Source organism: Ylistrum balloti, unplaced genomic scaffold (assembly GCF_031769215.1).
Source record: "Ylistrum balloti isolate Yb309-2 unplaced genomic scaffold, AGI_CSIRO_Ybal_v1 Utg371146, whole genome shotgun sequence".
NCBI classification, from domain to species: domain Eukaryota; kingdom Metazoa; phylum Mollusca; class Bivalvia; order Pectinida; family Pectinidae; genus Ylistrum; species Ylistrum balloti.
Genome location: NW_026782628.1, coordinates 84461 through 99244, shown reverse-complemented (window position 1 = coordinate 99244; position 14784 = coordinate 84461). Strand labels below are relative to the sequence as shown.

Genomic DNA, 14784 nt, shown 5'->3' with positions numbered 1-14784 from the left:
TCGCTGGAGTTTATTTTAATGTCACGGTTATTTTTCTCTTTTTTTTTCATTTATTTATCTATATGTACAGGTATTTTTCTCTTAATATTATAATGATTTAGGAAACATGTTTAGGTGTAGTGCTAAATCATCCAACATAATAATCTTATCTATTTATACGTGTTTTAGTGTTTAATGAAGTCAAACTTAATTATTCAGTATTTTTCATCAAATACAATTTGCATATTTATTTTAATACCTCAGTCATATAAAGATATGTTGTAAGAAACAGTGATAACTCTCAGGTAATAATCCAGGTAACAAAAGGGCAGTTTATATGTAACAGTATGTAACTGTCATTGTTTCCTAAAACAGCACCATCCTATTGTTGAAAAGATGTTGAAACTCGGAAAAATATCCCCTCTATACATTCCGGTCGTATATATACAATGCAATTTCAAAGGCTTATGAACAGTTTACGACTGACTTTTGTAACCATTGGTGTGAATATATACTAACCGATTCACTTACAGTAAATAAAACAATAATGACGAATCATATTAAGCATTATTGAAGAAGTGTACAATGTATAGATTATGTTGACGTTGATACTTACATGTACACACATTTTAACGAGAAGTGTACGATGTAGCCATGATTATAACAGACATTGATTTCGCTTTATATCGTTTCAGAATGCTTTATGATACTTTCGGGAATTTTAAAGAGGTAGGACGAGACAAGAATAGATATAAGGGTATTCGATTAGATTTTCGGAAAATTAGTGTACGGAAGTGATGACGTACAAGTCACGGCTAATTGTTTTGTTGTCTGTTTTATTTGTTTTTTTCGATCGTCTCTCGGTCAATATCCATATTTCTATAAATAATTTGTATAACCTGTTCCGTGTCAATAACTACCGGACGACGTGATCCTTAGGTAATGGCCGTAATGACAATTGTTGTACTGTGCATAGTTATATAGAACATCTTCTCATTCGAAATGTATTCCATATCCCACTGTAATGAAGATAAAGTCAATTGCACACACATATGTACGTATTCCTACACAGATATATAGGGAGATATTGAGTAACTCAAGTAAGATATTCTAAATTGACAAATACATTATATACCATGACTATTTATATCCCCTCCCATGAACACAGAGTAATTGTTTCCTCACAATATTGCCACCATCTGTGCACAGCTCATATTTCAGACGTTTGTCAATGCCACCACAAAATGGCCCATGTACCAGTTGGCTCATCATCATTAAGTTTATCGGTGTCCTGGACATAGGTACTAATTGCTATATAGGCTCCAGGACAGTTAACTTTAGTTCTAGTTACATTAGTTATGATAGTTCTAAAAATCCGCTTGCAGTTTTGTAAAAATAGTTCTGAGAAAAAGTACTCCTAATTTCATGGTTTATGGCGAGACTGGACGAAGTGCAAATAGAATTAAGAATGGAGCTTTCTTGCCAAAACAGTCTGGCCAGTCTGTAGCGTCTAATCTTGTGTTAAAACCTTCGTGATTTGCGTCCCCATAATATACTATTGTTTTCCTATAAGCTCTTGAAATATTAATACATGTACCAGCAGTCATTTGTATCATCACATGTGTCGATGGCGTCAGCTAAACTAAAAGTGCATGTATTAGAGAATAGAATGGGGTCGAGCAGGTTAGAGCACGTGCGTCCTGTACGAGTCGTTTTGTTAATCATGTTGGTCAGGTGAAAGGAGTTAATAATATGATTAATTACGTGGATAATTTCTGCACCTGAGAGATCTACATTGACGTCAACAATTACAACAACATATGGAGTTTCACGGGTAACATTATCAATAGAAACACGGAAGTGATATCAGGAGTGTGTACTATTTGGAGGTTTGTATACTGTACACGAGACATGTTTTTTTTATTTGAATACTGTATCTCAGTCCAAATGTGTATGTTTTGAGTCATGGACACTTAAAACAACAACAACAACAACAACAACAACAACAACAACAACAACAACAACAACAACAACAACAACAACAACAACAACAACAACAACAAGCCAAGTTTCATCTGTACGAATAAGTTGTGAATAGTGTTAATAGAAAGATACTTAGCATACCTCCATTTTACTATAGTTTTATACAATATTACAGATAAATAAGATGTTGGACATAGAGACAAAGTGTTGATTTTTATTTGATAAACATGATGGTAGTAGACAAACATATAACAGACGAACCTGTGCAATCTAAAACCCTGACATCTTTAATGTACATCGATAGCAATCATTATGGATGGTATGTAAAAACGAGTGGTGGTTGTTTTACCAAAAGGTGTGCCACAACTCCCGCACAGGAACTCAAGGTTGTAAAAGTACATTTGTATCAATAGAAAACAAAAATCCACGTCCGTCACGAATATAATTCACCGTCAAGTAGTAATTTTAATAAAGACACTTTCAAAGTATCGTAATATAAGGCTACTTGTACGAGAAAGTATAATCATCGTTTGTCAGTCTGTATGACAGAGTAGAGTGTAATCGTTGTAAGTCTGTCAGAGTAGAGTGTAATCGTCGTGAGTCTGTATGTCTGAGTAGAGTGTAATCGTTGTAAATCTATATGTCAGAGCAGAGTGTAATCGTCGTGAGTCTGTATGTCAGTGTAGATTGTAATCGTTGTAAGTCTGTATGTCAGAGTAGAGTGTAATCGTTGTAAGTCTGTATGTCAGAGTAGAGTGTAATCGTTGTAAGTCTGTATGTCAGAGTAGAGTGTAATCGTTTTAAGTCTGTCAGAGTAGAGTGTAATCGTTGTAAATCTATATGTCAGAGCAGAGTGTAATCGTTGTAAGTCTGTATGTCAGAGTAGAGTGTAATCGTTGTAAATCTATATGTCAGAGCAGAGTGTAATCGTTGTAAGTCTGTATGTCAGAGTAGAGTGTAATCGTTTTAAGTCTGTATGTCAGAGTAGAGTGTAATCGTTGTAAGTCTGTGTGTTTGCAAGAGTAGAAATAGTAGACATTTATGGTAGAATGATCAAAATTCTGACTTGGCACAATATCACGTAATTGACGAACGTTTTCATCACGTCACTCCTGAGACAATCGATTAACATCAAGCGGAACCACGTTGCGGATAATAAATAATAAACTTATCATTTATAATTCCAAAATTGACAAATATTACAAAGAAAAAAATCTCCTAAAATTGTAGTTCGGCATCGCACATGTCGTTCGTTCGCTGATGAATCCATTGTATTTAGGTTGACTCCACAATACGACAGCCCAGTTTCTGTATCGGCCGGCAGTTTCCATATCTGGCAATACGATCACCGTAATTGTCCCGTAAACTTCGAAGAAGGTTATAGGCCTGCAACATATACACAGTTTCAGCTGTCAATCTCGAAAACGAAAAGTCTAGTAGGAATTCACCATTCCAGAGTGTGGCATTAAATTAAGAAGTGGTGTACAGTGTAAAAGATATCTAACAGTGTTTTCAATAATAACAGATATATTTCACAAGTGAGTCTAATATTTTAGTATCACTTCCTCGTGAGAGATACAAAAGTATTAGACACAAGAGTGAAATATATTTGTTATTACTGAAAACAGTATAAGTTATTTTATTAATCACGTTTTCACGAGAAAAATAGCTAAATGCTGGCATACTAAGCACAGAATCAAAAGGACGAAAATGACTACGCTTTCTCGGATACTATGCAGTCGTCATAACTCCGCAGTGCGCGACAAAATATAGTCCATTTAAAAGAATCGTTAAAAATGTATATCATAAAAACAAATTCCAATGTCAATTTATTTCTATATATTCATATAGAAAAGGTCACCTATTTATCTCACTTACAGACAAAGTTTGCTGTAAAACGTCCAGAAAAAGTTTTACAATAATTACTACTCGTCTGAAAATATGGCGGCAACCTTGGTAATCGATGACACAAATCCGCATGATATGTCTAGCTCCACTCTCAATTCGTACGATTGGGGAATTGGTTGAACATTTCATCAGGTAATTGTGATGCATTGTTTGCTGACGTTCATTGAAATGAAAGTTAACTATGGGATTTAATTATAAGTAAAAAAGCCCAGTACGTTTTGTTTTGTTTTGTACCGGGCTTCACGATTTTGTCAGTTTCATCAGATGATCTGTATTCTCGATTTTCATTGGAGTAAGTCTGCAAAAGTGATGTGGCCATAACCGGTACAATACGCACATGTATGTCAGACATCAGACAGTATTCACCTCAGTGGACCTAGTGATGTATATATAAAATGTACATGTATGTCAGACATCAGACAGTATTCACCTCAGTGAACATAGTGATGTATATATATAATGTACATGTATGTCAGACAACAGACAGTATTCACCTCAGTGGACCTAGTGATGTATATATATAATGTACATGTATGTCAGACATCAGACAGTATTCACCTCAGTGGACCTAGTGATGTATATATATAATGTACATGTATGTCAGACATCAGACAGTATTCACCTCAGTGGACCTAGTGATGTATATATATAATGTACATGTATGTCAGACATCAGACAGTATTCACCTCAGTGGACCCAGTGATGTATATATAAAATGTACATGTATGTCAGACATCAGACAGTATTCACCTCAGTGGACCTAGTGATGTATATATATAATGTACATGTATGTCAGACATCACACAGTATTCACCTCAGTGGACCTAGTGATGTATATATATAATGTACATGTATGTCAGACATCAGACAGTATTCACCTCAGTGGACCTTGTGATGTATATATAAAATGTACAATACATGTATGTCAGACATCAGACAGTTTTCACCTCAGTGGACCTTGTGATGTATATATAAAATGTACAAGAAATGTATGTCAGACACCAGACAGTATTCACCTCAGTGGACCTAGTGATGTATATATATAATGTACATGTATGTGTATATATATAATGTACATGTATGTCAGACATCAGACAGTATTCACCTCAGTGGACCTAGTGATGTATATATATAATGTACATGTATGTCAGACATCAGACAGTATTCACCTCAGTGGACCTAGTGATGTATATATATAATGTACAATACATGTATGTCAGACATCAGACAGTATTCACCTCAGTGGACCTAGTGATGTATATATATAATGTACATGTATGTCAGACATCAGACAGTATTCACCTCAGTGGACCTAGTGATGTATATATATATAATGTACATGTATGTCAGACATCAGACAGTATTCACCTCAGTGGACCTAGTGATGTATATATATAATGTACATTACATGTATGTCAGACACCAGACAGTATTCACCTCAGTGGACCTAGTGATGTATATATATAATGTACATGTATAGACATATATACCTAGTACATATATGTACATGTATATACATAATGTACATATCATATATAGTTTTCACCTCAGTGGACCTTGTGATGTATATATATAATGTACATTACATGTATGTCAGACACCAGACAGTATTCACCTCAGTGGACCTAGTGATGTATATATATAATATACATTACATGTATGTCAGACATCAGACAGTATTCACCTCAGTGGACCTAGTGATGTATATATATAATGTACATGTATGTCATATCAGACATATTCACCTCAGTGGACATATATATAATGTACATTCACCTCAGTGGACCTAGTGATGTATATATATAATGTACATGTATGTATATATAGTATTCACCTCAGTGGACCTATGATGTATATATATAATGTACATGTATACATATATATATAATGTACATGTATGTCAGACATCAAACAGTATTCACCTCAGTGGACCTAGTGATGTATATATATAATGTACATGTATGTCAGACACCAGACAGTATTCACCTCAGTGGACATAGTGGTGTGTATATATAATGTACATGTATGTCAGACATCAGACAGTATTCACCTCAGTGGACCTAGTGATGTATATATATAATGTACATGTATGTCAGACATCAGACAGTATATATATATAATGTACATCAGTGGACCTAGTATGTATATATATAATGTACATAATACATATATCACCTCATAATGGACAGTATTCACCTCAGTGGACCTAGTATATATATATATATATATGTACATGTATGTCAGACATCAGACAGTATTCACCTCAGTGGACCCAGTGATGTATATATATAATGTACATGTATGTCAGACATCAGACAGTATTCACCTCAGTGGACCTAGTGATGTATATATATAATGTACATGTATGTCAGACATCAGACAGTATTCACCTCAGTGGACCTAGTGATGTATATATATAATGTACATGTATGTCATATATATATTCACCTCAGTGGACCTGTATATATAATGTACATGTATATATATAATGTATATATATAATGTACATATGATATATATATAATGTACATATGTCAGACATCAGACAGTATTCACCTCAGTGGACCTAGTGATGTATATATATAATGTATACATGTATGTCATACATATATATAATGTACATATACATGGACCTATGTGTATATATATAATGTACATGTACAGACATCAGACAGTATTCACCTCAGTGGACCTAGTGATGTATATATATAATGTACATGTATGTCACATGTATAGTGATGTATATATATAATGATATGTATGTCAGACATCAGACAGTATTCACCTCAGTGGACCTAGTGATGTATATATATAATGTACATGTATGTCAGACATCAGACAGTATTCACCTCAGTGGACCTAGTGATGTATATATATAATGTACATTACATGTATGTCAGACATCAGACAGTATTCACCTCAGTGGACCTAGTGATGTATATATATAATGTACAATACATGTATGTCAGACATCAGACAGTATTCACCTCAGTGGACCTAGTGATGTATATATATAATGTTCATTACATGTATGTCAGACACCAGACAGTATTCACCTCAGTGGACCTAGTGATGTATATATATATACATGTACATAGACAGTATGTCAGACATGTATATATATATGTACATGTACATGACAGTATTCACCTCAGTGGACCTAGTGATGTATATATAATGTATATGTATGTCAGACATCAGACAGTAATCACCTCAGTGGTCTTAGTGATGTGTGTATAAAATGTACATTAAGTATAAAAAAAGTTATCAAACTTTGTATCGAAAGCAGCAATGTCAGGTTTCATTGTATTTGTATGACGTACAAAACATACATTGTACGGTAGTCATGTCTTCAATAACGGCGTGACCACCACAGACTAACATCACAGGATTACACCGCCGGTATATAGAGCCTGTATAACGTCGAAAGGTGTGAACCGGGATGGTGTACCATGCCTGCACTAGTTATTGAGATTTGACCGACGCCATAGTACTTCTTAAGAACATCCCAGACGTGCTCAATTGGATTCAGATCAGGTAATTTTGCAGGCCAATCTAAAATCTGTTCTACTGCAAGAATGTCCTATTCACGTGACTGGTGTGGGATGTCTCATTATGCTGCAAAATGGACCAAACTCCTTGATGCTCAAAGTTCGTCCCGATACCGAATTGCCATTGGCAATTACGAATCTGGCGCGATTTCCAGCGGATATCCCGCCCTAGATCATCACATCACCTCCATCAAATTTCCCACGCTAGGCTATTCACAGCAGTCTGATAAGTGTTCCTTCCGACGTCGCTATACCTGCTGTCTCCCAACATTGTACACCAAAAAGATCTCGACTCATCCGTGAACGAAACATCGTTCCACTTCCATAAGGGTCATCGTCAATGTGGCCGAGCTCAATCAAGTCGATTGGTACTGCCAAAAGACAGGGCCTTTGTGAGGTGAGGTTTCAGCCTGTTACGGATAGCCTGGCTAAATACCCCTTCAACCAAGTCCTTGCAGGAAGAAACCGATACTGAAGATGTTGCAGCAGTATTAGACGGTCTCCACAAGGAGAGGTAACTCGTGTTAAGCCGATCCTTGGACGATCGGATGTTGAAGATGTTGCGTTAAAACGTTACCACAAATGACATACCGTCTTATAACCGCGCGTTGCGTTGCGCCGACCTGGCGTATGCCGTTACCATTTCATCTCTTCTTTCGACAAATGCAACAATAGACCGGCAATGTGCAACAACACCGCTGATGTGATTTTGCTGTCAGCCCTCGACTATGATATTATCAGGCTTTGTTTACTTACCCTCAGGGAAATGGACTTGTGTGTCCTCATAAGTATCCAGCGTACTCGCTCACTACATGGTGGTGTCGTTAGAGAGCCAACGTACGTGTAAAAGGACCGGTTATACGGAAGCAGGATACTGGGGTTGAGGGTTGCTCGCACTCCCTTCACTGTAAACAAGTTTGTATTTGATGCTCAATATTTACACTCAATTGACAAGATGCAATAAAGAGGTATGGCGCTCAACCGTGACGGAGCACCCATTTCAGTTTATCGTCATGGTCGATCTAAAAATACATGCTTATTGACGTTTAGTGGAGCAGATATACTCAAAAATATAAATAATGTCTTACTATCTGTGCTAGAGACACTAATGCAGAAATCAGCGTCATTTTAATTGTTAATTCAATATTCAAAGCATAAACACTGAAGTACAATTTCTCTTATACAGTCCACCTGTCCTGTCCCTGGGGCGGAGGCTGACAGTTTATACAACATTGAATCCCTTTTATCTAAAGATGATTTATACCAAATCTCTATACAAAATTTATTCGCTCTCACACAAGGATTCTTCAGATAAAACATACAGAATTAAGACATTCCTACAGGTGATGTCGTAATATGAAGAGTTTGTACTCTTTTTCCGATAGGGCCCCGCCTGTCCTTCCCCCTGGGGACCGAAACCCATCTATTATCCAATATCGATTCCCTTGCACCCGTCGATACTTTACATCAAAGTGGGACAAAATCAAGGCATCCCGACAGAAGAAAAGGAAATTATAAGTACTTATATTACTTCCCCCTTATGGTCCGCCTGCCGTGTCCTCAGGGGACCGCTTAACTCAAGAATACTTCAGATCAAACTAGGACAGAGTCCGGGCATTTCTACATAGGAAGAATTTACAGAATTTGCTGTATTTTCCCTGTTGGATCCCGCCCCTCCTTTCCCAAGGGGACGAAACCTATTGTTTATACAAAACTGATTCCCATTCGTCCACGGATGCTTCAGACCAATTTGAACTAGAATCTTGACATTCTTCAGAAGAAGAAAATTTAAAAGAATGTGCTCTATTTTCTCCCTTTCTTTGCCCGCCCTTCAAGTCCCAGGGGGATGGGACCCTCTCTTATAAAAAATGATCTATTAATACGTTATATTTGCAAATGACAGAGATTAATAGAAATTGTTCCATGGTGTGATTTCTCCCCTAAAAATCCCGGAAAGTGTTTGAATTGTCAGATGAATTTATCCTAAAAGTAATTGTGTTAGTTAGCCATTACAATACATATTTTTTGTTTTCACATGTTTATCATAATCCACAAGAAAACACTCTGTTTTACTGTAACGTGTCAGCTTGACATTTTGAAATTCCACTTACTATCAGGTATTCTGATATCTGACAGGTAATTTTCAATGAATTTGTCCAGCGCCCCAGGTCGTCCCATGCCCACCTGTAAACATATGTGTTTAATTGTAAATAATATACTTTATTTGTCGGTAAGGTAATTTGATCACACATGTAACGCAAACATTTTGATTAAAATACAAGATCTCGTGAACAGATATCCGTCGTTTGATGTTCCTGGTCAGTAATTTCCTGTCTTCTTCTGACCAATTTTCATAACTTAGCGTATTTATTCAAATTAAGATCGATCTCTATGTCTCGGAGTATTTGATAGTTGAAGTGACTGATTTCTTGCTAAAATATTATTCTTGTTATCCTGTTCACAATCATTATACATGTACAAACAATATTGTGCTAATCATTAAAAGAAATCTTCACGGAAAATCAATGTCTAAGCGACATTTCCGTAAATTACTGTACAAAACTCTAGACATATATATATAAAATAGCAAAACCTCAAACCATTGATGTCATGCAGCACACCTACAGTGATAATACTTAACACACACCTACATAGATTGTACTTGACACACACATACATTGATTGTACTTGACACACGCTTACATTGATTGTACTTGACACACACCTTCAGTGGTTGTACTTGGCCCACACCTTCAGTGGATGTTCCCGACACATACCTGCATGAAAACACCAAGGACTACCACTCCGTCCGACTTGCTGGTTGCATTGTTTAGGTTTCCATACTTTCTGTTGTAGTGCGCGAGATGAACCTATCAAAAAGGAGGGGGATGATCACGTTATAAAACATGGAGCGTTATACTTTACATTGGTGATAGGTTACACAGGGAACAGTGTGTAATGTGTGTCCTCGGACTGAATTATATTGTTTTTGAATAAAGTACTTACGTAAATTTGAATATTTTGGTTATGTTTATTTTTTCGCCGATACGCTGATATTGATAGAGTTGAAGAGTTGGACTAAATACGTTATCACGTTGTGGTATACTATGTGGAACAAGGTTTTAAAATGTTAGACCAGGAACATCAGAAACAGTTGCCAAAATAGAAAGAGGGAAGGTGATGTGGTTATAAAATGTATATTTATTAAGCTGTAATGATTTTACAACATTGGTTAAATTTCTAAACAATAATGCCTTTATTCCTGAGAGATTACCAATTGTGACACAAAAACATAATTTGTACGGTGTTAAATAAAATTGTTTGAAAACAAAGAATAAAATTCAGCAAAACAAATATTACAAATAAAATCGAAAAAAATAAATTGTTTATCTGGTAAACTGTATGTGAAGTGTTACACAGTCAATACTATACTAACAACATGATTTCATCATCGAAGGTAAGATTACTGCAGTTTGTATCTCAAAACGGACCATCATCATTAAAGAAACAGCATATAGGTCTCTTATCTACTGGGAATTTAATGTTGGATCAGTGAGTGTTATATCTACAGGGAATTTAATGTTGGATCAGTGAGTGTTATATCTACTGGGAATTTAATGTTGGATCAGTGAGTGTTATATCTACTGGGAATTTTATGTTGGATCAGTGTGTGTTACATCTACAGGGAATTTAATGTTGGATCAGTGAGTGTTACATCTACAGGGAATTTAATGTTGGATCAGTGAGTGTTATATCTACTGGGAATTTTATGTTGGATCAGTGAGTGTTATATCTACAGGGAATTTTATGTTGGATCAGTGAGTGTTATATCTACAGGGAATTTAATGTTGGATCAGTGAGTGTTATATCTACAGGGAATTTAATGTTGGATCAGTGAGTGTTATATCTACAGGGAATTTAATGTTGGATCAGTGAGTGTTATATCTACAGGGAATTTAATGTTGGATCAGTAATTTAATGTTGGATCAGTGAGTGTTATATCTACTGGGAATTTTATGTTGGATCAGTGAGTGTTATATCTACAGGGAATTTAATGTTGGATCAGTGAGTGTTATATCTACTGGGAATTTTATGTTGGATCAGTGAGTGTTATATCTACAGGGAATTTAATGTTGGACCAGTGAGTGTTATATCTGCTGGGAATTTAATGTTGGATCAGTGAGTGTTATATCTACAGGGAATTTAATGTTGGATCAGTGAGTGTTATATCTACAGGGAATTTAATGTTGGATCAGTGAGTGTTATATCTACAGGGAATTTAATGTTGGATCAGTGATTGTTATATCTACAGGGAATTTAATGTTGGATCAGTGAGTGTTATATCTACTGGGAATTTAATGTTGGATCAGTGTGTGTTATATCTACTGGGAATTTTATGTTGGATCAGTGAGTGTTATATCTACAGGGAATTTAATGTTGGATCAGTGAGTGTTATATCTACAGGGAATTTAATGTTGGATCAGTGAGTGTTATATCTACTGGGAATTTTATGTTGGATCAGTGAGTGTTATATCTACAGGGAATTTAATGTTGGATCAGTGAGTGTTATATCTACAGGGAATTTAATGTTGGATCAGTGAGTGTTATATCTACAAGGAATTTAGTGTTGGATCAGTGAGTGTTATATCTACAGGGAATTTAATGTTGGATCAGTGAGTGTTATATCTACAGGGAATTTAATGTTAAATCAGTGAGTGTTATATCTACAGGGAATTTAATGTTGGATCAGTGAGTGTTATATCTACAGGGAATTTAATGTTGGATCAGTGAGTCGTACGACAGTTGGATCAGTATATAACGCTTACCTCAACAGGGAATTTAATACCATCAATGGCATGTTCGGATCCTGTTTCAAAACGGTCACCGAAGTGGAAATGAAGCTGGTCCAACACAAACACTTCATTCGGGAGACCGGGGGCTCCAAAAAGAAGACGACTTTTGTGATCAAAATAAAACGTTGGAGCATGACCTACAAGGAAATGAAAGTGACTTAAATGTTTTGTTTATCTTTTTTATCAAATTGTGCTTAGTTTTGAGATACATTGGATTTGCATCTCTCTGCTTCTCACTTTGACGTTGGCCGAGCCTGTATGCTACTTTTTACACCGTCTGAATAGTTTTTGATGTCTAAGATATACACATGTATTTAATGCGATCGTGAAAAGCTGTATGAAACAACTTACTGTATATAATTTTCTATTAAACTGAGTTATTCATTTCTTAGTCACCTACCGGTGTAAGCGGGAATGTGTTTTCTCCCCCATCCGTACCCCGCGTCTGACAAAAGTTTGTTAGCGTTCTAGTGGCTTCATTCCTTAAGCGATTCCCAACGACCGACAAATCATACAACAAGGGAACCCCCGAATAATAAAACATATAAACTAGGGAACGGTCGGAAGTTAAAAAATATCAACTAGGGAACCAGGGTATTGTGTCTTCTGTGGACAAAAGTCAATTGATAGTTAATGCCGGATCAATCCAGTTAATGCCACAACGCGAAATTTTGATTCGTGAAAATTCAATTTTTCTTGATTTATGTGAAAATTGCGATTTTTTTTGTCCGCAAAAATAACCGGCTATACTGTAGTATTTATCACTGAAGAAATGTTTTTAATTAGATAGTTTTAATCGATAAAGAAACATTGTAAATCAATGACGACGACGACGACGACGATAACGATGATGATGACGATGATGATGATGATGATGATGATGATTTACCTGTATGAATAAAAGTTGTCTTATTTGTTGATGTATTTGAAAATCCTTCATAATGAATGTAACATATACAAAAAAGTATACAGGACAGAAAACAATTAGGTCTCGTAATGTGTGGTCATATCCTTGTGTGTGTGTCAATGTTAGAAACCTAGTTAAAAATGAGAGAAATATAAAAAGATATTCGAGTAAGTAAAGAAACTGTTTTCTCCTTTAAAACCTACCATTGTTGACAAGGTCTCCCGTCATCTCCCTAAACTCATCACTAAATTGTATATGATACCGCTTATCTGCCTGTACCATACTGTTATTGATATTGACAGGTGATTGAGTTTTGCCGCCACAAGCCGGCCAAAATTTGAGCCATTTAGTTGGACCTGTAACAAAGCAAAATAATCTGTTAATGATAGGCACTCGCTTCCGATTAGTCATTTTCTTTACAAATCAGTGAAAAACAGTATTTTTCCCTCAAATAACTAAAACATTTTTTATTCCAAGGCAAGACAGCGAGAGACTTTTTCCCCCAATATGAGTGCCTAATGAAAGTGGCTCGTCGGCCACTCTATGCTAGCAAACGCGTCGATCACCGGCCACACAATGGTAGTCAAGCAAACGCGTCGATCGCCGGTCACACAATGGCGGTCAAGCCACCGCGTCGATCGTCGGCCACACAATGGTGGTCAAGCAAACACGTCGATCGCCGGTCACACAATGGTGATCAAACATACAAGTCGATCGCCGGCCATACAATGGTGGTCAAGCAAACGCGTCGATCGTCGGCCACACAATGGTGGTCAAGCAAACACGTCGATCGTCGGCCACAAAATGGCGGTCAAACATCCGAGTCGATCGCCGGCCATACAGAATAATTTAATCACCCATTGACACTTTGATATCATAAGATTATGTTCCACATATGTATACTAAATGTATAGTTTGATATCACGTTTATTATACATTTCAAACACGAAAAAGTAATTATATTCATGATAAAATAATGCTCAGTGTGATAATGTAATATATTACAAATACACGTAGGTGATTTACCTCAATTTCGGGCACAAGGCCATCGGCAATTATATAAAACTTTGGGTTCTTGCATTTTCACCCTTAGCATCGAATCAAATTTATTTAGTAATAAGCAAAGTTGTTTTCTTATCTTTTTCAACTACATCGCCCACGACACCCACCCCCCACCACCAAACCCCCACCCCCCCACCCCACCCCCATACCCGGAAAACTGGCAACGAACCATTTTTTTACGGAATAATCCCAGCCTCACCCCCTCCCTAAAATGATATGTTTGGTTCCGAAGATACAGAATCGCGACCGTGAGACAAAATGTACATAACTATACACGTACCTGTTCTTGAGTTTGAATCATACGAGAACATTTCTTCCACGTGCGCATGCATGACCTCATTGTCGGTCCTTTCCACGGTACTGCTATTGGAGACCTGCAGCTGCAGCAAGAAAATAAAAACCAGTTTGACTAGGACATTCATGCTGGTTCCTGACCAGTGCCAGACTTCAATTTTCTGGGCGTGTTTGGTTGGTAAGAAATGTATAGACAGCTAAGGTCGTTAATCCCAGGGTCTTTCTCGCTTTCTTGTTAGAGCCTATC

The 14784-nt window shown here is 36.5% G+C and overlaps 1 protein-coding gene across 1 annotated transcript; it reads right to left on the bottom strand.

Moving 5' to 3' along the window:
- Positions 1 to 3237: 3237 nt before the first annotated feature.
- LOC132561090 (carbonic anhydrase 7-like) lies at positions 3238 to 14665 on the bottom strand. The gene is made up of 7 exons (XM_060225821.1): positions 14524 to 14665; positions 13385 to 13537; positions 12248 to 12411; positions 10199 to 10291; positions 9533 to 9605; positions 8178 to 8326; positions 3238 to 3348 (listed from the first exon to the last, which is right to left on the bottom strand). Exons 1-7 carry the CDS (start codon positions 14663 to 14665, stop codon positions 3238 to 3240), a joined length of 885 nt encoding a protein of 294 aa, XP_060081804.1.
- Between the last annotated feature and the right edge of the window lie 119 nt (positions 14666 to 14784).

What these genes read in the sequence shown, in the direction of transcription:
- LOC132561090 (XM_060225821.1), bottom strand. Translation starts at nt 14,665, where the DNA reads ATGAATGTCCTAGTCAAACTGGTTTTTATTTTCTTGCTGCAGCTGCAG. An exon ending in TGATTCAAACTCAAGAACAG is followed by an intron (nt 13,538 to 14,523) that starts GTACGTGTATAG and finishes GCTTTGTTACAG; the next exon opens with GTCCAACTAAATGGCTCAAA. An exon ending in GTATTAAATTCCCTGTTGAG is followed by an intron (nt 10,292 to 12,247) that starts GTAAGCGTTATA and finishes CCTTTTTGATAG; the next exon opens with GTTCATCTCGCGCACTACAA.